This window comes from Electrophorus electricus, chromosome 15 (genome assembly GCF_013358815.1).
Source record: "Electrophorus electricus isolate fEleEle1 chromosome 15, fEleEle1.pri, whole genome shotgun sequence".
NCBI lineage: Eukaryota > Metazoa > Chordata > Actinopteri > Gymnotiformes > Gymnotidae > Electrophorus > Electrophorus electricus.
The window spans coordinates 9,176,404-9,198,067 of NC_049549.1; the positions used below are offsets into that span (position 1 = coordinate 9,176,404).

At 41.5% G+C, this 21,664-nt stretch overlaps 2 protein-coding genes across 8 annotated transcripts; both read left to right on the plus strand.

The window, feature by feature from the left end:
* The first annotated feature begins 952 nt into the window (after positions 1-952).
* On the plus strand, positions 953-12,391 carry zgc:165508 (FAM131 domain-containing protein). Of its 6 annotated transcripts, XM_027014900.2 has the most exons (7): positions 953-1,260; positions 1,569-1,619; positions 4,912-5,033; positions 8,435-8,528; positions 8,639-8,821; positions 10,215-10,346; positions 11,117-12,391. In XM_027014900.2, exons 2-7 carry the CDS (start codon positions 1,589-1,591, stop codon positions 11,653-11,655), a joined length of 1,101 nt encoding a protein of 366 aa, XP_026870701.1. In that variant the 5' UTR covers positions 953-1,260; positions 1,569-1,588; the 3' UTR covers positions 11,656-12,391. The 6 variants fall into 6 exon arrangements, with proteins under 6 accessions (XP_026870701.1, XP_026870703.1, XP_026870700.2 ...); XM_027014902.2 differs by lacking the exon at positions 1,569-1,619 and having other exon boundaries at positions 956-1,260; XM_027014899.2 differs by lacking the exons at positions 953-1,260; positions 1,569-1,619 and adding an exon at positions 1,271-1,538.
* Positions 12,392-15,937: 3,546 nt separating this feature from the next.
* On the plus strand, positions 15,938-20,429 carry hspb12 (heat shock protein, alpha-crystallin-related, b12). Of its 2 annotated transcripts, XM_027014892.2 has the most exons (4): positions 15,938-16,076; positions 16,246-16,601; positions 18,066-18,208; positions 18,323-20,429. In XM_027014892.2, the coding sequence occupies exons 2-4, from the start codon at positions 16,271-16,273 to the stop codon at positions 18,494-18,496; spliced, it is 648 nt and encodes a 215-aa protein (XP_026870693.2). In that variant the 5' UTR covers positions 15,938-16,076; positions 16,246-16,270; the 3' UTR covers positions 18,497-20,429. The 2 variants fall into 2 exon arrangements, with proteins under 2 accessions (XP_026870693.2, XP_026870692.2); XM_027014891.2 differs by having other exon boundaries at positions 15,938-16,601.
* Positions 20,430-21,664: the final 1,235 nt, after the last annotated feature.

The following is a 21,664-nucleotide window of genomic DNA, read 5'->3' on the forward strand; positions in this document are numbered from 1 at the left end:
ATATGATAGTTTGTGCTCACTCGCTCGCTCGCTCTCTCTCTCTCTCCCTCTCTCTCTCTCTCTCTGGCTGTGTGTGTGTGTGTGTATGTGTGTGTGTATTGGTCATCACCAATCACCTGTTATGAATAACACTCTTGCCTTATGTTCACCAAATGAGCAGGTTACTTTTGAAAAAAGTGAAAACCCTTAGTTAAAGATTATATAAATGAAGGGCACAACCGTCCAAGACCCTCAAACGGAACTCTGTCTTTCAGAGAATCCCCGAGAATGTAAAGCTATTTTGCAGTAGTGGGTGTGATTACTGAAGTTCTATTCATTTGCTCCCACTCCAGCGATCTTCAGAAGATCCCGTGGCGAAGCCGGACTGCCTCCCACCAGCGAGCTTTTGAGGAGAAATAAAAGCGCGAGAGTGGAGGCGCGTGGGTCAGCACTCGCGGCCTATGTTTAGTTTGCGGGTGGGCGTTTGATAGGCGCATGGTTATACAACTCACTTACAACAAGCCGTCCTCATTTATACGTCGTCTCTAAGTTGGCGTCTACAAAACCAAGTCCACTAAAAGACGCAGTAAACGTTGCGAACTCGTACAAAAAAAACCAAAGAAACAAACAAATGTTTTAAATAGTGTTATCCCTTTGGCGTACCAAAAGCTTCAGGAGAAAATTCTTCCAGGCAGTGCCACGTGAGTGTATGTTCGATGTAAAGACTCGCCCAGAGTGCGTTAACGTGCAGAGTGCAGAGCGGCAAGCAAGGTCTGCAGCCATGGCTCATTCCCAGGGATGCGGAATACAAGTCTAGACTCTGATCGAGACGTTTCCCCATGTTCGACAAGACTGTGTGGCGAATATCCAAACGTACTCTCTCTCTCTCTTTCTTAAATATAATAAAACACCACCATCAACCAAAATGTTTTGGGCGGGGTCATTCCAACTTTAACCAATCCGACTTCGTTCCGCCTCCGATATAGAACTGGAGGTGGAGGAATCAGAGCCCCATTTATAAAGGTAGTTTTCGCGTGCAAGATTTTCGGTCCGGCTACCCTTTAAGCTAAGAGGGGCGACACTAACTAACACGCAAAACGCGAAGCTCGTCGGCACCGGAGGGCCCGTACTGGTGTGTGGACTTCAAGTGAGTCTGAACAGAACCGAGCCGCGAGTGACGCCAATGCTGCTGCCGCTGCTTGGGAGCTCGAGCACACAAGCGCTGTCCAGCCGCCAAGGTGCTGAAACGCACGCGTCGACTCTTCCCTGCGTGACGTAGTGGTGAGTAAAAACGAAGAATGCCTGCTTAGACCGCACACGGTGACTTTTTATGCACGTTCATGCGGCAAGACAATATAAAGTTAAATGCGCATTAGCTACCTAATGCGATGTGATGACGTGAGGTTATAAACGAAGGAGCAGTCAAACAGCGATGATCAGTAGGTTAAGCGCAGCATTCGATTCGAAGAACATGGAAACTGGATTTTTCTTCGCTCCCTGCAACGCAGAACTTGACTTGCTAAATAAATGGAGTCATAGCTTGAGAAGGAGAGAGCGAGGTGAGCAAGTTTAAGATTTCTACACTGCAGGTTAGTGACAGGCGGTGAATATGGGTTGCATCGGCTCCAAAATCCCAGTAGGTAAGAAGCAGTCTTTAATTTCTGCTCCTCATTTCTGAGCACGAAGAATGCGCGAGAGAAGCTTCAGGTGCTGAGCACGTCTAAACGCGTGAAACCTAAGCCCGTCTAACCCTCTCTCCCTAGAGCTTATGCTAATTGTTTAGAATGAAGGCTGTGCACGCGGATACTGCAAGCTTTGTGTGTGTGTGTGTGTGTGTGTGTGTGTGTGTGTGTGTGTGTGTGTGTGTGTGTGTGTGTGTGTGTGTGTGTGTGTGTGTGTGTCGAAGTCAGTGGTGGATGGAATGCAGCTAGTGTTTGTGTATATGTGTCCATGTGTAACGCTGTCAAGCGGAAACAGGAGGATGCGAATTTATGCTGCTGCTGTGCTTGCAACCGCACGTTGCATTGCAACACGTAATAAATGCCTCGGAAACACTGTTCTGCTTTTCAAAGACGTAGCAACGCATGTTATTAGCATGCCCTAACTTCTTTAGTTGTTGCCAAGGGACACGATTCGCCCTCGCACGGACCTACCGTCACCATCGTCCTCCTAATGAAAGAAGACATTGTTTACTCCTGTCAATTACTCTCCATTAATCCTGCGACAGTGCACGCCCTCTCGTCCGCGTTCTGCCCACGGCCAGGTCTTTTTCGCACTGACTTTGAAACATGATTCGGTTGAGACTGGAGTCTATCCCAAACACTATAAATCATGCAGGTCCCAAAGAATTCTCCTCTGCTTCACATCAGCGAGCAAAGAGTAGCACTACAAAACGATGTTCCACTCTCAGGTGAAACAAATGACCGCAAATCTATTCTCACAACCGTATCGATTGTAACAGCCTTAGGGGTAGATTATTAAAAACACAGAATAGTGTAAAGTGCATGTAGGAACGGGAATTGACGGAGAACTAAAACATGGGACTTTTTTGTTTAGATTATTTGAGAATATTTGTCATTTGAAACTACTACATGTTAAAGTACACATTAGACATCACTTTGCTCGTCCAAATAAGAGGTTAGGATATTGATATGGTTAGGATATTGATCTGGCGAACAGCTGTCAAAGCCACGCAGAACTACGATTTTATCTAGGTAGGCGAACTAGTAAGTACATATATTATGATACTGAAAAATGTAAAACTCAGAATTAATCGAAACCTGTCTTTAATTAATTTGTTTTAAGTCGTCTTCCTGGTGGTTTCAGTTTTATCGGCAAGACCGATTAACCCGATACATCGAAACGATATTAAGTGCAATCTTTGACTGTGGGGGGAATTTTATCACTTCCCCTCTTGGTGGCCTTGGCCTAATTACTCTCGCCTTTTATGAGTTTGATCCCGGCAGAGACAGGCGCAGCACAGTTACCACGACAACGACAGGACCAAGCTCCTCTAAACGCTTCACTGTGAAATATAAAAGTCAAACGCTGCTTAGAGGGAAGACGACACACACGCACACACATACACACCAAGTTTAGATGAGGTCATTTCAGACACGAGCAGTCTACAGATGGCCTTATCCGCTGGTGGCCACGAGCCTTTCCATGTGCCTTGTTCTTCCGCCTGTTGCGCAGTGTGAAGCAACTAACCGGTCTGAGAACAGACGGACTTGATACGGTCAACCGGTGAAGACTGAGATTTGCCACATGGGTTCAATCATTGCCGCAAGATAGTTGTAGATTATAACTATTATAATAAGAATTATTATTAATTATTATCATTATTATTCAAATTATCATCATTATTATTATGATTATGGAGTAGACGTATAGTAATTGAGTTGCGTATCAGTAGTATATTTCTTGCAAAGTTTTTTTAATTTTACTTTGTTCACTGGTTGGCTCTGTTTTCTACTTGTACAGCCTCCTCGGTGGGCACGCTTCCCACCAACTTAATGCAGAGAAGCTTCCACCAGTACATGCCCTAATGTACAGGTCGAGCCTGTTAGCAAATTAAAGTAAGCTACAGAGAGAAACTGGGAAGAGGGTGAAATTGGAAACAAGAACCACACAGGGAGGGAGGGAGGGAGGGAGGGAGAGAGAAAGACAGAAAGAAAGAAAGAAAGAAAGAAAGAAAGAAAGAAAGAAAGAAAGAAAGAAAGAAAGAAAGAAAGAAAGAAAGAAAAAAGGAAAGAAAGAAAGAAAGAAAGAAAAAGTAAACCAATTTCTAGTTTCACAAATAAGATAAACCAATAACACCTCTAGAGATTAGAGAAAATGACACCTCGTGTGCTGTAATATTTTTCAAGACCTGTTCTAGTGCCTTCCACGGGTCAAGCCAAGAGACCATCACCTCAACGGACACCACATCACTTTCATCAGTAATAATGCCTGCAGGGTATCGGATATCAAGCAGTACATACAACAGGGGATATAGAATTCTACAAGGGCAACCCGAGTCACTAAAGAGTGTCAACAGGACGGTGGGAGGCAGTTTTGAAGAGATTGATGAAATACAGACCTGACTCAGAGAAAGCAGTATCATACACTATCATACACTATCTTTAAATTTCAGTTATTAAGCATTAGGCCATGCACAAAACTAAAGATGTAGCATATTTAAAAACGTAAAACGATTACTGTTAAATAGCCTACTTATTTTGTATAAATTACGCCAATAATGGGAGGAGTTCTGAGAAGCCAACTAGTGCTTAAGTAAATGTCATGGGGAATAATGACATCAATGATGATATCACCAATGTCTGATAAGACTTTTAAAGTCTCACCTCAGGAGCTATGACATTTGAGCACAACGGATGCCTCCTGGCATTCATCCAGTGAGGTCCATGTGTTGGTGACGTATGCACGTGAATCACTTGAAACTATTTGGGGGTGCTCAAGCTGTCGCATGAAGCTCGGAATAAGAGACCTTTTAAAAAAAAAAAAAAAAAAAAGGAAACAGATGAATAGATAGAAGGGTATTTAATAAGTACAGAGACAGTTTAATACATTTTGCATCTCCGGCCATCGCTTAAAGAAAAATGTAGTTATATGCCCCACTTTTGAATGCATGCATGATTGCATCAAGAGACTGCATGGGCAATCCCCTACCATGGTAGCCCATTTAGAAATGACTGTTATAGTCTTGTTGGTCTTGGTGCTGAAACAGCTAAGAAAGCAAGATGTTGGTTTAGCAACAAGTAAAATATGTAAAATATGAGCTGACCTGATACAAGGAAAGTCATGATCTTGACTGGTTTTGTTGATTTAGGACTCAAAAACAAATAACATGTTATTGAGTGGTTACCATGGCAGTGGACCGAGGGCCATTGCTGGTCTACTTTGTGTCAGTGTTTTCCTTCTTTCCCACAGTTGCAGGCGTGGACTGGGGCGCAGAGGGTTTGTTTCCTAACCTCGCGCTCTTGGGCAACACACAGACCAGTTTGTCACGTGACCCGTGCCTACCATTTGAGGACCTGGACCGTTACCTTGAGGTGCCAAAGTCTTACTTCAAATCAGCTCTCTTTCTGTGAATCACAGTGTTCAGGAATAGCAAGCATTCTTTCTACTTCGTTTTTCATAGTCCACATCATCCATGCCTGAAGTGACCCATTAGAAAAGATACATATACAGAATGCATTGTTGTCTTACTCCAGAGCCTGCCAGTCACACGTGCTTTATTATACTAGTTTATGGATAATGGGTCTCCTGGTGGCAATATTCGAATAGCCAGTTCAGCCTGCTGTCTGTCGACAGAGAGAGAGGGTGCTATTTTGTTAGCTTTGTGGTTAATATAGAGATAGTCTATTGGTGTGTATCCGGTATATAACAATTGAACTGTGATAATGTTTTTCTGACGTTTGGAGTTTATGCTGGCAAAAAAATGAACAAACTAACAAAAAGTAGATCTTTGTCCCTGGGCTTTGGCACGCTATCTATGCGCACCATTTGAGGATCTGGACCAAAAAGAAACCAGATCTCTTCCCGTGATTCACAGTGTTCAGGAATAGCAAGCATTCTTCGTTTTTCATCATTCACTTCAGAGCATCAGCAGGCCCCCGAAGCAAAGTGAGCAGCTCCCACGCATCAATTGGTCCATTAGAAAAGATGATACTTATATAGAATTTATTGTTGTCTCACTCCAGAGCCTACCAGTCACACACGCTTTCTTATACCAGTATATGGATAATGGGTCTCCTGGTGGCACTATTCAAAAGACAGGGCATTATTTAATTAACTTAGGTAGTTAATCGGAGATAATCTATTGCCGTTTATCTGGGACATTACAATTGAACTCTGATAATGTCTTTCTGATGTTTAGACTTTGGTCTGGCAAAAAATAACCCTAGCAGACCTTTGTCTCTGGTCTTTTAGGCATGTTAGCGAAAACGACATATAGACTTAGTTTAGGTTTTCAAAAAAGGTAATGTTATTTAAATATAACAGAAACTTAATGGGGTTTATGTCAAGCACAGAGAACGTCTCACTATTATACCTCATACGACAACACAGTTTGTACTGACTGGTGATTTCAATTGAGTTTCCAACAAAATGTAGTAATTTCCACGTTTTAAATAGAAAATTATTTTTAACCTTTCTGGGAATGATAAATATGTAATTAACTAAACCATCAGAGTGGTTAGATACCTGATTTTGTCTTCGGTTCCTCACCCTGCATTTCATTAACTGTTCACCAGTTAGTTTTCTAATTATTCGCAGGTCATTCGATGTAATTAGCAATTAATTCCTAATGATTTTTCCCAAATAGAATCTTCAGTGACGACTCTTGTAAAGGATTTTGCCTTGAGGTAATGTAATTTAACGACCACATTGAGTGTGGTTGGTTCATAGCCTTTTTCTAGACAAAGGCCTATACCACTCGCAATGCTCTCCATGCAACGATCCACAGGATCTACAGTATGTGGGTGTCACTTGTTGTAGATCGTTTAAAAGAAGCTTTACAGTGCGCAACTGAATTGTATCCCTCGATGTAGCGCATGTGACGTCATCTGAGAATCAAGCCGCATATCCTGGGAGAATGTGTTCCATGGTGACCGGTTGCTATAGAAATGCTCGTTTTTGATTAAGTTGGTCGACGAGACACCGTTTAACCGGCATAGGGGCGCGCGCGAGAGAGTGGGCTATCCACTGGCCGACTACGTGGCATGTCTGCGAGGACCGTCTCGCGCTGCACGGTGTTTTCCATGGAAAAGCTTCTCTTTCTCTGCGGTGCGAGCGGGGAGCCAGCCACTGTGGTAGTTCACGTCTTTATATATTGTTCCTCTTGCAATTGTATTTTTCTTTGTATGTGTAGGTTCGTTTTGTTAAATTGAGCATTTGTCTATTGATAACTTACAGCATAATGTATATTGGCATAACTATGAAAGTTGCTCGGTTTTTTTTTTATTTCGGTAAACGTTTTTGTTTAGCCACGCTCGGCGGTCGCTGTCCAGTTCTGAAACGGAAACCCTCGATAGCTGCGCTCTTCTGTAACGTTCTGTCTTCCGCGATATTCGCGGGCTTCTTACGTACTGTAACCTTGCTCCTTTCTTCCGTCTTTAACAAAAGATCTTCAATAATATACAACTGGTGTGTTATTGACCACCAGGAACCCGGGAGTCAATAACACACCAGTAGGAGGAATCCGCACACCTCAGAGCCTCGTCTGTGATTACTGTGTTTGATGGCAGTTATGAAACCTGTGGCGCTCGCTACTGCAACCTTGACCACCACGGAGCGAAATTCGCTTATCGGAGAGGAATTCACGTATGTTTTGTTTGTTTTGGCATGGCGTCAAAGGAAGCTCTCGATACGGAACGTTATTTACAGGTTGCAGTTATTTAAGCATTGCTTCTTTTTTACCTCTAGTGCATTTTTCTTTAAATTTCACTAGAGCGAGAAAACAGGCCTAACTAACGTCAAATGACAAAAACCGCGTGCTGAAGGTACGAGTGCAGGTCATGGAAACCTTAGAAGTGGGTACACCTACGTGTAAGATGCAGTGTACTCTGCGCTGTTTCCATGCCTCGCGAGCTCCCTTTGCCTTCTCTCTCCTGAGCTCCGCTCTCTTCAGCAAGCCTTCTCTACTCGCGCGCTACGTTCAGTAGGCCAGTAGGGGAGGGTTTATGTGTGTCAGAGGAACAAAAAAAGCCACAGACCTCTGTCGACCGGAAGAGGTTTTTATATTCCAGCGTTAGTGTTGTTTCACTGGGTTCGAAAGAGAGGATTATCGCATCTTTTAGACGTGCCGTGATACAACAGTAATATCTCGCGAGGAATCTTCTCATCTCTCCTGGCTCTAAGGAGTCGTGGGTGCGGAGCTTTTGCTTTTGCTTAACGGTTAACAAGCGCCCCTTCTTGATTAAGCAGCTCGAGCTTCAGGTTTGATCGAGCATGATAATAAACTAGATGCACGTGCCATAGAATGTCAGCGGCTCGTGTGATAATTACTCACACGAAGGATGGAAACAGACGGAAAGATGGGACAGACCGTGCGTTTATGTAGGAGTACGCTTTTTGTTCACGGACACGTTGACAAGTCTTTCGGCATTCTCGTGCATCGTGCGTGCTCTGGGTAAGGTAGGCGTCTGTCCTTTTGCTAACAATATCTTCACTACGCGACACAGTGTACCCTGAAGATCTGACAATTTTAAAAATGAGAACTCACACAGAGAGAGAGAGAGAGATATCATTATACCTCGAGTTAGGCGTCTCTCCTTTTCTCTGAGTGTTAAGTGTTCTCTGACAGCACAAGAAGGTTTAGGCTAACAAAAACAAAGAGAGAGTGAGAGTATATAATCTTCGGTTGCCACCCTCGCAAAAATCAGTCTAAGGACTGTGATGATTTATGTGCTATGCTTTTTTTTGTCCACTGAAGATGTCTTTTTATTCCCAGGTAAATGTTGAGAACCCTAACAATATGTTACCGAAATCCAGAAGAGCTCTCACTATTCAAGAGATTGCAGCACTTGCTAGATCTTCACTTCATGGTGAACACACACACACGGTTCTCTTTACACATTGTATAGTATTGCTTCCAATATCATTATACCTGTTGCACCTGCGCTGTGTGAACCTGTGCATGTGTGTATGCCATCAGGCATCTCTCAGGTGGTTAAGGACCATGTGACAAAACCCACAGCAATGGCCCAGGGACGAGTGGCACACCTCATTGAGTGGAAGGGTTGGTGTAAGCCCACAGACACACCCGGTGCCCTGGAGTCTGACTTCAACTCCTACTCTGACCTCTCGGAGGGTGAGCAGGAGGCACGCTTCGCCGCAGGTAAGTGGCTGCCAGTGTGGGTGTGGGTGGGGCTTAGACGTAAAGGACAGCAATATAAAGTCTTGCTTTGGGGGGGAACCAAGGGAAAAATAACTGTTATGAATGGTATACACCTGCATTACACCTTTTGTTCTCTCTCTCTCTCTTTTTCTTTCTCACACACACACACACACACACAAATACAATATACGCATTCATCACTCTCTTTGCAGTTTCTATAAAAGTGAATTAGTTCTGTGTCTGTTGTGACAAAGCTTTTCTGCTGTTTTCACTCTCTGTGCTTCCATAGTACCTTGCCGGGTTTACTCACAGAGCTTGGTGTAGTTCGTTTAGCTTGCTGTCTGTTGTCTCTGCTGTCTGTCTGTCTCTCTCTCCTTCTCCTGCTCTCTCTGCCTGCTTCTCTCTCTCTCTCTCTGGCTGTTTCTCTCTTTCTCTTAATGTTTTTTCCATGACCTTCCTACTGCAGGAGAGAACACAAAATATTAACACGGTTAATATTTGTGTGTATGTACTATTGGTCTCTTTGCTCTATACAAAAGAGGTTCAGTATTTGGGTTGTACATATGAGAGTGTGATGGACAGCGGTATCCACTGCAGGACTGTGCATTTTTGTCTACATTTCACACACACAGACACACACACACACACACACACACACACACACACAGATTCTCTCTGTATCAAATCAAACTGCATACATCTAGGAAAACTGCCAAAGTCCAACAGCAGAATACCCTGCAGTGTGTGTATTTGGATCGATTGTGTTTGCATGTGTGTGTGCTTGCTTGCAAGCATGTGTGTGGGGGATGGTGGTGCTGTTTACAAAGGGCTCTGAGAAAGAAGATGAATGTGTAGAATCAATCTCTGAGCCAAAGAGCTCTGATTGGTTGATTAATCAGGTGAAGGTGATATGAGGAAGTTGGCCTGGACAGCTTATAGCAGCCTTCATATTTCTCTATATCTGTGTTGGTTCAACTCATGTAACCACAGTGACTTAGTTTGTGATATGACCATCAGTATAATGACTATGGAGGTCAGCTAGTGACATCATCTTCCCATCTGGTAGAGGACACTGGCATGTCATTCCAGCTGCAGGCAGCCTGCTGTTGAGAATGGCCTGTCAATCAAACATTTGACAGTGTTCTGCATCCTATAATAACCTGCCCTGTTTCCATGGCAATGTCACTCCCTCCAGCAGAGTGCTCCATTATAATGTCTAAATAATGTGATTGCAACTGTGAATGTTGTGCAAGTATGTGTAAGAGTGAAATGTCTAGTGTGTAACATACAGGAGGATACATGTTTGTAATACATGCTGTGTGCATGCATCTAATTTGTTTAATGTGTGGACCTGCTGAGTAGTAAAGCATTTGTGTGGGGGGGGGGGTTTCAGGTGTTGCTGAACAGTTTGCAATTGCAGAGGCTAAACTTCGTGCCTGGTCTTCAGTAGATGGCGATGAGTCTAATGATGATTCATACGATGAAGACTTCCTTCCTGTCAATGAACCTACCACCCAGAGTACAGGTACACACACACACACACACACGCACACATTTCACACCATCTTACTCCCTCAGTCTCTGTTTGGTATGTTTGTTACGTTTTCTTACTCTCCCCATCTTTCTTTTTTTCTGGCCTGCTCTCTCTACATTTATTTTTTTGTCTGTCTCTACATTCAGCATCTTCTATCTAGCATGGCATGAATGCAGTACAGAGCTTACTGTCCTAGGAGTCTCTCAGTCTTTTTTTCATTTTCCTCCCTGGTGCAATTTGATATCCCAGCATTCATTTCTCTTGCAAGTTTAATGTGCTCCAGTGCCTGATGCAGCTGGAGAGGAGAGATGAAAAGAGAAAAGAACAGCAATAAAAACAGAAACATGCAGCTGTAAGATAGCAAGATATATAAAAAAAAAAGAGACAAAAAGAACAGACAACAAAACATTAAAACCTGGATTTTAGTAGAACACTTATAAAACTATAGCTAGCTTTTTAAATTCACTGTTACTTGAAAATGTCTCTCTTTGGTGCTTTTTGGAGAAAAGGTAATTGAGTGCTAAGCTTCAGCTTTGATAACAAAGCATTGCTATGTACAAATATGTTTACAGGTCTATTTGACAAGTTAAGGCATATTAGATTAGTCTTCTGATAAACTCTCATTGCAAAGGGTACAATGGTGATGTTACATTACTGAGTTAGCACACACATACACACACAAAAACTAAGTATGTCTAAAAATTGCATTTATACACACACACACACAATTAAAACTCTCATGCTGTATTGTGTGTTCACAGATCTTTCGTCGTACCCTCATTATCTGCGGGACCTGTTACACACACAGGTGTGTCAGGCTCACTTGCAGAGTCGAGGTTTGTATGAGGTTGAAAGCGGCGTAGGTGTTGATCTTTCCCCTCCCGTGGGGTCACCAGGGTCACCAGGGTCACCGTCAGACACACTCTGTTCAAGCATGTGCAGCTTAGATGAGAGACACCCACTGCTTCGTGACCTCAGTCACCGTGGCGACACCCCAGCAGCTGACCTTGCTGCCAAGATACTGAGGGTGCTGCATGGTGGGGAGGAGGTACTCCTGGCCCGCCTCCAGAGGGCGGGACACAGGCCGGGCCACTCGCCATGTTGCCTGGCAACATACTCTGAGACATTTGAAGAAGAGGACACACCCTGTAAAGACTGTGGGGGTGGAGTCTGCTGCCAACCAGAATATTCCACAAGGAGGAAGGTGTCAGACGTCGCATCTTCTGGTGTAGTTTCACTGGATGAGGAAGATGAAGATGAAGGTGCTGAAGAGGTAGAGGAAGAGGAGAGAGAGCCATAACTGTGCATTATTTGCTTTCCTTTGATCCTCCTCAAGTACCTGAGTTCTCCTTCCTGGTTGGGAATGACTCGGCATGTTTCTTTTGGACTCCTCCGTTTTCATTTAAATAAGGCTTCCCAGCCACTGGTCTAATTTGAAATTTTTTATTATATTTTATTTTATTCACAGCGTCTCAACAATCTTTCCTACCATGCAGTGGAAGGAGATTTCAAACCTGAACAGACAAAACAACAAAAAGCAAAGATTAGGTTTAAAACTAACACCTAAAAAAACCCAGACTCCAGTCATTTAATGCGGAGGAATCAAAGACTGAAAGCAAATGAACTGAAACATTTCTTGCATGTGTTTCAAACCTGATCTTTTAAACATTCAGTTCTGACCACTTGGTCTTTAGCACGGTTTGTGAATTTGGCTTTCTTGTTTAGCCCAACCCAGATCTTTGGCCCCACTGCATTCTGGGTCCTGGTAAAACCCAACCCCTTCCCCCTTATGAGACACAGTTGCATCTTTTGGGCATGGCTGCTTGCTAAGCAAACTTTAAATATCTGCCAAACTATTTTAGCCTGTCACAGTCTGCTCCAAGAAAATGCTGGAATGTTGAATGTTTGTACAATGATGGGAATATGTATTTCAAAACAAAGCATATCAATACAAGATCAATTTAGATTTTATAAAACAAATTTTTACTTGTATAATAATAATTAAATATTATTAAATAAACAATAATAATTATTATTATTATTACATTTATAGAATTTGATAGAAACTTTTTGTTTGTTTGTTTCTCTGAATAGTAGAAATTATTTTAAAACCATAACCATCTAAAAAGAAACCAGTTTGGCAATTGTGGTTGGAGTTGGCTAGTTAGTGAAAAAAGTACAAAGTGTTGTAAATGACCAAGGTTTGTGTGTGTGTGTGGTGGGCTTGGCACAGTATGCTGTCCAGGCTGTCTGTGTCAGAGAGTTGGGGGACAGACTGTTCTATTTTTGTATCTGTGAGTTTTGCAGTAACGTGCATGTGTGGGGCACGCAAGTCTGTGAGTGTTTGGCACGTTTGAAAGACGCGCCCTATGTGTTACCAACTCACTTGCTCTCTCACTTTCCTTCTTTCTCTCTTTTTCTGATTCAGAGCTATCACTGTGTGATATTGTCTATACAATGGTTAAAAAAGTCAACACATGTGAACAAAACAAGCATGTTTTGCATTTCTCTGTGTTTGTTTGTTTGTTTTAACTTTATTTAACCAGCAGGAGGATAGTGGGGGTGTTTGATAAATCATGGCCTTCTTTTTGGCCTTCAGCAAATTCTCTCATGTTTTTCAATTCATTCACCATAAATGTCAAGTACTCTTTCTCTATCTCGCTCTCACCCTCCTCTCACCATCACACTTCTCTGTCAATCACTAATTTAGGTTATTGTCATTCACCCTGCTGTTACCATGGTTATCTGTAATTCCCTCAGACAGACAAAATTACAAAGGCCCTCAACCTGTGAGCTCAGGAAGTTTGGTTGGCTCCCAGATCGAATAAGCCCCTCCTATTATGTGTGTATTAGTTCAGGACTATGAGAGAAATACCCTTCCACCACAGCTTTGTGCAGTGTGTTGGCATACTGGGTAGACAACCTATGTGTGTGTGTGTGTGATGTAATGAGCATTTCTGATGTGCATTTCCATCAGAAAAAATCCCCAGTTTAGTAAAGACATGGCTCGCTCCCCAATATGTAGATAGATGTGCATTTCAAAGAATTAATGGGTACACAGTTGTATGAGTTCTACAGAATTTTGTACAGAATTTAAATGGTTTGAAGATAAAACCATTGAATGTTTGTTGTCACAGTCTATATTTTAGTATTTGGGCAGAGGTGTGTGTGTGTGTGTGTGTGTGTGTGTGTGTGTGTGTGTGTGTTTTTCTTCTGGCCATCGCACAGGGCTTTTTAGCACCTCAGGGGAATCTAAAGCACTGTGCCTTTACGCAAAGCGTGTCACTTCTTGTATGTTACTTCCTCTCTGCCCTTACAGTGCATTAAGGGTTTCCATGGCAGTTTTTGGGTATTGCTAATAGTTTACTAAGATCACAAAGGGACTCAGAAATGGAGATTTAATGTTTTGTTTTTTTTGTTTTTTGCTGAGGGTCTCTAATTAATCTGAAATGAGGTTTGTGAAGCTGTTCCCTGACTCACTAAAAGCATTCATATGTGTGGGGCACCAAGACCTCCACATGACATTTTCAGATTCAGATGACGTGATGTTCTACCAGTGCTCTGTCTGCTTCTCTTTGTCTTTCTCCTTCCCTCCCTCCCTTGCGCCTTTAATTTCTTTTACATGTACTTCATTGTCTTTGTGCTTCCAACAAGCAATCAGGACCCTTTCATTTTTCCTTAGTTCTCTCTCTCTCTCTCTCTCTCTGTCTCTCTCTCTCACACACACACACACACCACAGGGGAGGATTATGTAAGAAGTTGAATGTTACCTTTGCTGACAGGCAATTAACCAGCAATTATGAAATCGCCCCACAAACTCTAGCATATCTGTGTCTTTCCACCTCTCTCTCTCCCTCTCCGTTCCTCACTCACTCCCACTCCTCTACCCCCTCAGCTAAATTGGTTTTTGAGGTTAAATGCTCTAAAAAGCTATTTAGGTTTTTTAGGACAGGATGTTGTTTGCCATCCTGCTCTGTGATTGGTGGGTTGTGCCACCTATAGCGCTGACTGACAAATGGCTGATGCAATCATGCGTGAGATACGTCACAAGAGCCAGACCTCTCCTAGTGACCTCATTCTGCAGTCTTGTGGGTTCATGTTTCTGTGAACAGACCAGCAGTTGTCCTTTTCTCACCAAGATGTCCGTTCTGTGTCATGGAGAGAGAGAGAGAGGAAAAATGAGAGACAGAATACATTCATAAATAGGACTGGGAGATGGAAGATGGTGTGTGTTAAACACACATTAGTCTCACACGTTCTAACACTCTTAATTAAGATTTCCCATGATCCTCTAAGGTTTCAGCTATGAAATGATACACATTTAACACACATACACTCACACAGGTTAATTAGGCAGTCTTAGTCCCTTGATAATGTGAAGACAGACTGGCACACATGCACGACCTTACCCTCTGTCTCTCACTCTCATACACACACACACACACACACACACAACTACAAACCAGTGACATTTGTAAACTCTCATGTTTGCTTGATTTCTCCTCGAGTATTTGAATGCGTTGTTTTGAAATATAAACCTTTTTTCTGCATCCAAACTGTTTTGAAGTTATCAATAAAATGATCAATGTTATTTGCAAGATGTCCTATCTTAATTCTTAATTTAGTGTGAAATGTGCCACTTACAGACTCTTTAATGAACAGCTGCATTACTTCACTTTAAACCACAATATATCTGTCTCCTCTCTGGGTTGACTGACTGCAGAATTTTGGTTCCTTCTGTAGCAGTGATAGATTCCAGCAGCCAAAACTGTATGTGAAATGGATCTGGCAGAGTTTATATGCTAATGCTGCCTCAAAGAGATGTGACACTAAGGGGACTTGGATCTGCTCTAAAGAGGAGTGCTGTGTCACATTTGGCTCAGACAGGTGTGAAGACCCGGCCGAGTTTCCAGCTCACACATTTGGATATGACACTTGACATACAAATGTTGAGAATATTTTATTAATTTTGTCACTAAAATAACATATATGTTGTTATATAATTAATTATAAAGGAAACCATCATTGCATAAGATGTAACCACTACTATTACCGATAATAATAGTTAAAAATGTGAAGATATAAATAAAATGAAAACAAGGACTCAATAAAAGAATTTATGTATTTATGTACACTCACCACCCCATTACTATGTATGCATTACTGATGAGACGAGAACGTCTACTCAGCAGGAGTGATGTGGTCAGATACTGAGCAGAGATCAGTCTACAACTGCACAGCTCTAAAATACATAAAAATACTGAATGTAGGTACACATTTGGTGGTAAATAGCATAGGCAACAACACAAGGTATAGAATGCACGTCAGTGGAGTAGATTTAATTTTAGAAACATGGGTTTGAGCAGACAGGGATTTAGATCCATGGGGGTTGGCGGTTGGGGTATCTAAGTATCTCCCACTGATTCTGAAGTGTCCTCTGAAGAGCTTTTCCATCTCTTATCAGCTGTTCCGTTATTCCGAGAGGGCAAATTCGAGGAGCAAGACCATGTATGGAGAGGGAAGAGTTGACCCACAATGCACTGGGGCACTTGTTAACCCAGACCTACAAAACAGCACAGTTCTTCAGTATATCTTAGAAGGCGGCGGCATCAGCCATTCAACTTCTTTCTTTCAGCTCTACATCCTGTGGCTTGGCATGCAGAGCACAGTGCCTTTGATCCATCAATGTCCAGCACTGCACTAGGTTTCAGGATAGACCAGGTCATACGCTTATATTTTTCTGAGCGAGAGTGTACCCTCCTTGATATACTGTAGATATAAACTGCAACGATCTTTCAAGACACTTTGTAACACCCGTCATGACTTCCCTGGCTAACTCCTCTCCCTCTCACGCATCCTCATCCTTATTCTGCTCGTCATCACGCTACAGCTGCACCAGCATCAGCTCGATTCGGATGGAGGGCTCTGCTCCAGAAGACCCTCTCCTCGGGCCCTTCTTAGACCAAGGATCCGACACCCTGTTTGGGGAAGAGCTTTGTGCCTCCCCACCGTCCTTACCATCCCTTAGTAACCACTGCAGGGGCTCCTACTCCCTATACAAGGGTGATCAGGAGTCCTTGCCAGGTTACCACAGTGACCGTAGCTCTTTTCAGGGTTACAAAGGGGATTTGGATTTGTTCAAAAGCCATGGAGGTGAGAGAGAAGGTTTCAGAGGTTTCCAGGGAGACAGGAAGTCCTGCTCTGGGAGTTACCAAGGTGACTGGAACCATGGAGACAGCTTACAGGGTGAGTGTAGATGTTGCTGCTCCCTTCATGTAGAATAGAGCATATGGAGCATGTAGTTAATGAACAATGTATGTTGAAATATTTATTTCTTATTTGTGAAATACTTTGAATATTCTGTGTAAAATAGAGCTGAAGAAAGTTCAAATTAAAGATGAATGACTACTGGATTTTTTTTTTAGTGAAACACATTCAGTCAAATTTTTTTTTTCACAAAAGGGCACCTTTAGTCTTTTTCACTTTCTAATCATTTCACACAATTTTATGACATTATTTGAGAAACGGAACCGGAATCTTTGAAAGTATATGTGGGTGTGTTCACTCTATGTAACTTTATAATGCATTATTTCAACTTTTTATCAATGCAGTTTCTTTAAAATGTTTGAAATCAATCAGAGCATAGGACTGTCTGTTCTCTCTGGGGAGGAGTAATGCAACTGGTGGCATTCCTCCGAGTCCGACTGCGTGTGTATGAGTGTGCAGTGCCACAAACAACATTACAATTAGAATGGACCAGCCACTTTCAGTCCTTTACACAAAGTCATGCTCTGCCTGACACTAATGTCTCCCAAAAGTGCAATGACACAAACATTATTATACAAAGGTAGCGCCACTACCATTTTGAACAGACTCTATAATAAGGAATATGATCATAGCCCAGCGTATTTGGGCCTTATAAGTGAAGAATGCACCGGAATACTCAGCACTTCAGATGAAAGGAGCATGAAGGGAGGAAGAGAAGGAGAAAGCGAGGGAAGGAGGGAGGGAGAATGCTAGTGCTGTACTTTTCCACAGGATCCTAAACAATTCCAATACATTTTTCAAATGGATGTGACACAATAAGGAATTAGATGAAGCCCCCCCCCCCCAGAAAGGCAGAAAAATATTGGGCTAATGTTTAGACAGTATCCTTCCTCTCTCCGCTCATCCTGTTCTGAATTATGGAGGAGATGTCAGGGACGTGAGAGAGGGTGGACATTTTTCTTTAGTGTCTTTATTCCTCCTGAGACACTATTTGTCCCGGGAGGGAGAGGGAGAGGGAGAGAGAGAGGGAGAGAGAGAGAGAGAGAGAGAGAGAGAGAGAGAGAGAGAGAACTGCAGAGATATTCCATAAGAAAGAAAGCAACATAGAACAAGATAGTAAGTGAGAGACAGGGAGACAGAGAGGCGAATCATTGTTCATGGAGCCATGGGATGCTTAAACCCTATATTAGCACAAACGCCTTTAGTGTGATCAGTAGACGACACACTTGGTCCAGAGATAAAGTGCGTAATGAGAGGAGGAAGACCCTATTAAATCCAGAGGCAACATGTGAATCTGACACAGAGGACCCAGAAAACCAGACTGACAGTCACTGCTTCAATCACTGAATGGGTGGAAATTAATCAGATGAAATTTAAGCCCACTACACTTGTTATTGTTTATCTTTGTTTATTTCCATTTTAACCTAACTTCTCTGTTTATAGCCAGTTCCGGTCGTCCTGCTAGTATGGGTGTTGTCCAGACAGCAGGTGAAACTTACTATTTGTCAGCGGACGTTGGCTACTTTGAACCGCATGACATCGTGGTGATGGCCTATAACCATTGCATAGTCATACATGCTGAGAAGGTTTGTGTGTGTGTGTTAAAATCAAAGATATTATTTCATGTTGTTTGTCTATATATTTAATTAATCAATTACAAACATTTATAAACTATTATCTTTGGTGTTCCTGGCCCAAAGGTCGGAAGTGACGGATGTGTCAGGAACAAATTTTCCCACAGGTCTGTGCTGCCAGAGGACATGGACCCTTTATCTGTGAGCGGTACCCTGACACCAGAAGGCATGCTCGTAATCAGTGTGAAACGCACCTGCACACCACCCATGACCTCTGTGACCTCCTGTCCTCCACTGTGACACTTACTGTTGAACTCTGTCCTCTCACAATCTCACAAAAACAACGCAAGCATAACTAAAAAACAAAACTAAACATAAAAAGCATAATGCCAAGAGCGACTACAGACACAAAAGAGCAGAATATTTCAAAGGTTCAATCCCATATGATGTTTATTAACTCAAGCAAAAACAAGATAACAAATATTATTCAAGTTGTCATTTTATTCTATTATTATGCAATTTATCTGTCTACCAGTAATAGTATTTATATGATAAAATGCTACAGTAAATCTGAATTGCAAAAAACCTCAAATAAAGAGCATTTAACATACTTCTATGTGTAATTCAAAAATTATTTCTGAACTAAGGACTTCCTTACTTAGTACCAGGCAGTCACTGATGCTAAATACTCGGTGCTTTAGCAAGATAAGCATTTAGCAGTTAGCATGCTCAATTAATGGCTTTCAATAGCTTTATAACATAAAAAATAATGCTGATCAGTAAACTGTACTTAACAAGTCAAAGAAGCAAGTCTAGATTTACCCAAATACTATGCATGGTACATGATCAGTGATGCAAGTGTTAGAAGTCTTCTGTAGGTTCCTCGGTTCCAAGGGGGCTGCTAAATGATCTTATGAGTTAATCCACTGCATAGAGTGTATGTTTTTTTCTTTTTAACAACTGCTTTTCCTTTATTAAATAAATATATTAGATGACAAATTGACTAAATGGTTTCAATATTTGTAGATATCTTGTAATAAATGCATTGTTTGCAGGTTAATAGTATACATTAAACTGCATATATTAATACCATATGGTAAACATTGTGTTACAAGAAGATTATGGTCCTCAAATTTTCAAAATGTTTTCATATAAAATCATTAGCTATTTTTTTGTTTTCCTCAAAACACCTAACACTGAATGTCTGTTTTTGCATTTTGCAACTAGCAAGATTAAACTTTACAACTTATAGAAAATTTAAAGCCAATCAAATTCAAATATTAAACAATGCCTGAATACAGACTGTCTGCAGGTGTCTTAAGGTAACCAATAACATATTCTGGAACACATTCTGTAAATGAAGGAAGGCTCCCATGCAGTGTAAACTCACAAATGCTCATTCTGCTCAAAATATGATTACACTTTTAGAACTAATTCAAATTGATTTGTTGAATCTAGAATTAATTAATGTATAATCTAACTAATTATAGCCCAGGTTTAATGGTTAAGGATATGAAAAATGTTCTGCTGGACAGACATAGAAATCTTCATTGCTGTTTTGTGACTGGTAGTGGCTCAAGGATCCAAGGTGTCTCTCATTTGCAAGAAGAATCTTTTATTACTGACTGGGTTCAGATTTTTTATAAGTGCAACACTTTCAGCATCAAAACTCTACCTGTGATCTCACAGCATTTTTTAAAAACTGAGCATTTTAATTACATCATTACTATAAACCTGTGGTGAATATATGTATTTAAGTAAAACGTAACTGATTTTTGTAATTTTGCATTACATTCTATTTCCACCATCATCCACTATGCGGTCTCTGCATCAGTTTGAGAATAATGCAGAGGTGGGCTAAATTGTGAGCAAATGTTGAAGTTGCATGGGTATCACCAAATATTTCTCTGTTTGCTAGCTAATGTTGGCTAGACTGAAATGTGTCAAACTCACTGGGCTTGTGTATTTCAACAATGGGATTCTCTTAAACTAGCCTGTTAGGCGGTCCAGCAAAATCACAGTCCATGAATGTGAAACAACTTGTCTTCACCCACAACCAAGACCTCTTCTAAAACCTAAAATATGCATTCTCAGCTTGTTTTGTGTTAGCAATTTAACTAATCCCAGAGAGCTATGGCACTGTGTTAGAAGGTAACTTCACAGCTTCACACAAAAACACTGTATTGTGCTTAAGTGCTATTAATAAAGACAATGATTTACATAATGCAAATGAGATCATATGGTCAGCACCTGCTATTATGGCCCTGGCCATCATGTTAGACCAGATGAATCATGACTTCATGCTGCTTTCTGATGTTCACTGTGGTATCCTACTATCAACAATAAATGATACGTTGTACACTTTTCAACTAGAAATAAATACTAGTTGAGTACTAAATTAACAAATCGAAAGAAATATTAGCCAAGCTAGTTTTCTTTGTTTTTCATTTAAGTCATATTAAGGCTTAAACTAGAAGAGAGGCTTGGGGTTGTAGATATGCAGATCTAAAGTTAAGCGGGCAGTGATCTACTGGTCCATCATAACTAACCTGTACGGCTACGCCAGCATTTCCAAAGGGTTTTGTGCAATAAACAGTCAGACACGTAAACAGCCTTTTGAGACTACAGATTGGCATGTGTGTTTGTTCATTTGGCTTTTGTAGTGTGTTCATGAACTCTCCATCCTGTGTTAAAATGCATGTGTTCGTGTGAGTTGTCAGTGTAGTTCTGCGTGGTAATTGTTCTGACACAATTTTAAGAGCAGGGAAATGAAACCCCACGCTTGTCAAAACTCATACACTACAGATGTAATTTCCTTATGTCCTTTATGGACACCTTCCTGCAGCACATTTACGAAAAGCCGATTCATTTCTCCTCAGTGAGGTTAACTGTGTATCCACTTCTGCCGCACTAAACGTTTCCTTCATCCTCCGTCTGCCCTTGCTGTCTTGAGTCGGTTTAATTGACAAGTTAAAATCCTAAAACTGAAAGAAAACACATTGAGGCAGGGAGACAGACAGAAGGGTTTATTTAGGTTTAGTAGCCAGTGGAAAATGGAAAGCAGAAGTTGTGCTTTTTGGTGTGAAAGCAGATTTTAGACAGACAAATCAGATTTCTGTTCCACATGTCGATTGTACATCTGCCCTTTCCCTTGCAGTCTGAACAGCAGACAATTAAATCTAATCAGATTTTTTTTTGTTTCAATTTTGAGCATGGCCTAGCTTCACCGAACCTGAATTTCAAGAATTGATCCAAGACCATTGTTATATATGAAATGATGAGGCAAGGAAGAAAATCAAATCTGACATGGCCTGTTATCTATAGTGTCTAAATGTGGGGTGACATTTGGGTGACAAGCACACATGCTGGCATCGCATCTACTTACCAGCCAATCATCCACTGGACTTTCAAATCATATGATGTCCCTTTTCTCTCTCACATCCCTGTGCACCTGTGTAAATCTCTAAA

Bases quoted from the DNA above. Each gene is read 5' to 3' on its own strand.
- zgc:165508 (XM_027014899.2), top strand. From the start codon at position 1,412: ATGATCAGTAGGTTAAGCGCAGCATTCGATTCGAAGAACATGGAAACT. The intron at 8,822-10,214 runs GTAAGTGGCTGC...GGGGGGTTTCAG, and splicing joins GGAGGCACGCTTCGCCGCAG to GTGTTGCTGAACAGTTTGCA. The intron at 10,347-11,116 runs GTACACACACAC...GTGTGTTCACAG, and splicing joins ACCTACCACCCAGAGTACAG to ATCTTTCGTCGTACCCTCAT.
- hspb12 (XM_027014891.2), top strand. From the start codon at position 16,175: ATGACTTCCCTGGCTAACTCCTCTCCCTCTCACGCATCCTCATCCTTA. The intron at 16,602-18,065 runs GTGAGTGTAGAT...CTCTGTTTATAG, and splicing joins CCATGGAGACAGCTTACAGG to CCAGTTCCGGTCGTCCTGCT. The intron at 18,209-18,322 runs GTTTGTGTGTGT...CCTGGCCCAAAG, and splicing joins TAGTCATACATGCTGAGAAG to GTCGGAAGTGACGGATGTGT.